Here is a 2,969-nt window from a genome sequence, read left to right as displayed (position 1 = left end):
AGAGTGCGTGCCCTACTAATTTCAATAGTAGACTCTACTGGTTGTCTATCTGTGGAACAAGTAAGTAGACGTGGTTCACAGAAGTAAAAACTGAACATAGTATTTTTACATAAAAAATATCCGGCTCAAGAAAGGTATAAAAAACATGACCTGTACCTCTACAGAATTTAACCCTAAATTCACTATAACTCTTGAGCCTCAACAATCAACAAAATTACAAGACTTCTTGTAAACAGGAATTAAAACTTCTAATTCCTATAACTACAAAAACACAAATCTTCCCAAGATAAGTGTTCCCAAGTCTTCGAGTTTCCTAACTTGAAGACACAATTCCTAACTCAGTTTATAGATTACTGAGACTAGAACAATAACTCATTACAACTCAAAGAACCTACCTAGTGCACACAGTCTAAGACTTGCTAAACAAGAGACCAGGTTCTTCTTCAAGAGAGTGAACTGTTTAGTTGATTGTTGATTATCTTATCAGTGCATGAGTGAGTTACCTGAATGTTGTTTGTCGTATATATGCATATCTTGTGATAAAGTCCTTTTTGATCTTTACTTATATCTTCAGTGGAACTCTATCAAGTAACTTTACTTCTTGTTGTAGCCGTCTCTCCCTTCTTAATTGAATAGGACTCTTCTCATTTGCAGGACTCCTTTTATTGTTGGACTTCTTGATCAATTCAACTTCTGTATACTGCATTCCTCCTCCACTTTACTGAAGTGATAAGTGTTGAGAGAATGTCTGAATATTCTTGCTTATACACTCCTGTTTGTACGCAATATCATCTTATCAACAACCTTGCCTCCAATTATGCTTTAATTTGTACACTTAGATGTACTAGCTTTCACAACATATTTCATTCACATGTCTATCATCAAAACTCCACATGCCCTAACAGACTCCAACACTGATACCATGAAAAAAATTGATCAAAGCTGCATGCATAGGGGCAAAAAATCTTTACATATCATGCATGCTGTGAAAGTTTACCTTTTATTATAAGTCAAATGAACATGATGATATGAAAAACATATACAGTGACAGTTTGCAGGCCTTAAACTTGAAAAAATAAGGTCGAAAAATAAATAAGCAATACTCTTGTTTAAAAATATTTGTCACTTTCGATTTTCGTGATTCAAACTACATAAACTTTTAAAAGGTATTTTTAAAAAACTTGCAATTTATAATAATAATAATAATAATAATAATAATAATAATAATAATAATAATACCTTTGTATTGTTTTCGATTATTCAAATTTTAATTTTAAAATAGTATTAATTTAATTAAATTGACTTATTTACTTTGTATCCCGCTATTATACTGTCAAATTGTTCATGCAATGATGCTTCGATAACATTTCTTTTGAGACGATAATCTATCGAAAATAGTATCTATCCCTCAAAAGTAAGGGTAAGGTTTTATGTGTACATATCCTCCCCAAATTTACTTATGTGATTATACTAAATATATTGTTATTGTTTGTCTCTCACGAAGCAAAAAGTGACAAGTATTTTGAGAGGGGGTATGGAGCAACAAGATTCTACTTAAAACATTAGTAATAAGTCTTCATGATCAAGATTCTTCCCTACTTTCAAAAAGGAAACTACCTAGCTAGTACATTGTAGTTAAACAAACCTACCTCATTCATATGTAGCTAGCAAAATCTAAGAGCAAAAAAGACATAAACTAAGTAGAAACTAGAAGAAACAATCTAACTTGTAAGAGAATGTTACTTCTTTAATAACTTTAATAACTTGTAAGTAGAATGTTACTTCAAAACCATAATGGTTTGGGCCTTGGAAAACCTGAGGCCCAAATGTTGTAATCTGCATGGCCCATATTAGAACAAAGCCCAGAAGAGCCCATGTGGTTAAGCCCAATAACTGATGGTGTTGAAAAGTCCCCATGAATGTTACCATTAGAAACATGCCCATAATCATATTTTTGTGAATACATTTGCCCATTGTTGCCATTAAAAGGTGCATACTGAGTGCCAACTTGTGACACTACTGGCCTCGAGCCACAATCATCGAACCTTGAACTTACATTATTGTAACGGTCAAGAAAACCGGGTCCAGATTTGAATTTTAAATTCGGACCAACACGCGGGGTTTCCTTTGTCCTCGGGATGGCAATTGAACAAGTCATATAGTGTCCATCAACACACTTGTTAGGTTGATATATTGCTGTTTTTGCACTTTCCAGTGTTTTGTACACGAAAATCGCGTACCCTTTTGATTTTCCTGTTTCCTTATCGAACCCAAATGGACCCTTTTCTATCACGCCATAAGACGAGAAGAACTCAAACAATTTACCAGGAAACATGTCATGTGGCACGTTAGACACATGAATCGTACGTAGATGCTCATTATCTGCCTCTCTAATTCTCGATTTAGCAACTTTAGTAATCGTCATTTTACCATCAATAATTTTGTATGGCTCTTTCACTGCGATTATAGCGTTTCTTACATTTTTAAAAATTACAAAACCATACTCTTTGCTCATACCGGATTTATCCCTAGTCACGACAGCCTCTTCCATATCACCATAGGCAGAAAAAATACAATGTAGAGTCTCCGATGTAGTTTGAAACCCGAGACTTCCAATGAAGAGTTTACGTTGAATATATCCAGCGTGGGACATATTTTTAGTCCCCATACGTACATTTTTTAGTACCCCGGGAAGTAAAACAGATATGTCTTTAGCAATTTTGTTGATTTGGTCATGAGAAAGAGGTTGATTTATGTTTTGTTGTAAGGTCATTTGTTGCTCATTTTTCTTGTTGAAATGAACATTTAGCCATAATTCTATTGCATTAAAGAAATGCAAACATTTAAGATAGAACATTCTTGGTAGATCTTTTAGTTTTGAAGTGAAAACAAATACAAGATTTTGACTCATTTTTTTTTTCAAAGGCAAAAAGAAGTATATTACTGAAGAGAGGTAGATGATTTGCTTC

The 2,969-nt window shown here is 33.6% G+C and overlaps 1 protein-coding gene across 1 annotated transcript; it reads right to left on the bottom strand.

The window, feature by feature from the left end:
* Positions 1-1,783: 1,783 nt before the first annotated feature.
* On the bottom strand, positions 1,784-2,668 carry LOC107876898 (UBP1-associated protein 2C-like). The gene has a single exon (XM_016723715.2). It carries the CDS (start codon positions 2,666-2,668, stop codon positions 1,784-1,786), a length of 885 nt encoding a protein of 294 aa, XP_016579201.2.
* Between the last annotated feature and the right edge of the window lie 301 nt (positions 2,669-2,969).

The sequence above is a fragment of the Capsicum annuum genome, chromosome 7 (assembly GCF_002878395.1).
Source record: "Capsicum annuum cultivar UCD-10X-F1 chromosome 7, UCD10Xv1.1, whole genome shotgun sequence".
In the NCBI taxonomy this organism is placed as follows: Eukaryota; Viridiplantae; Streptophyta; class Magnoliopsida; order Solanales; family Solanaceae; genus Capsicum; species Capsicum annuum.
The sequence above is the reverse complement of the archived record's forward strand: the minus strand, read 5'-3'. Positions and strand labels throughout refer to the sequence as shown.

Excerpts from the sequence above, each read along its gene's own strand:
- LOC107876898 (XM_016723715.2), bottom strand. The coding sequence starts at position 2,668 with ATGGGGACTAAAAATATGTCCCACGCTGGATATATTCAACGTAAACTC.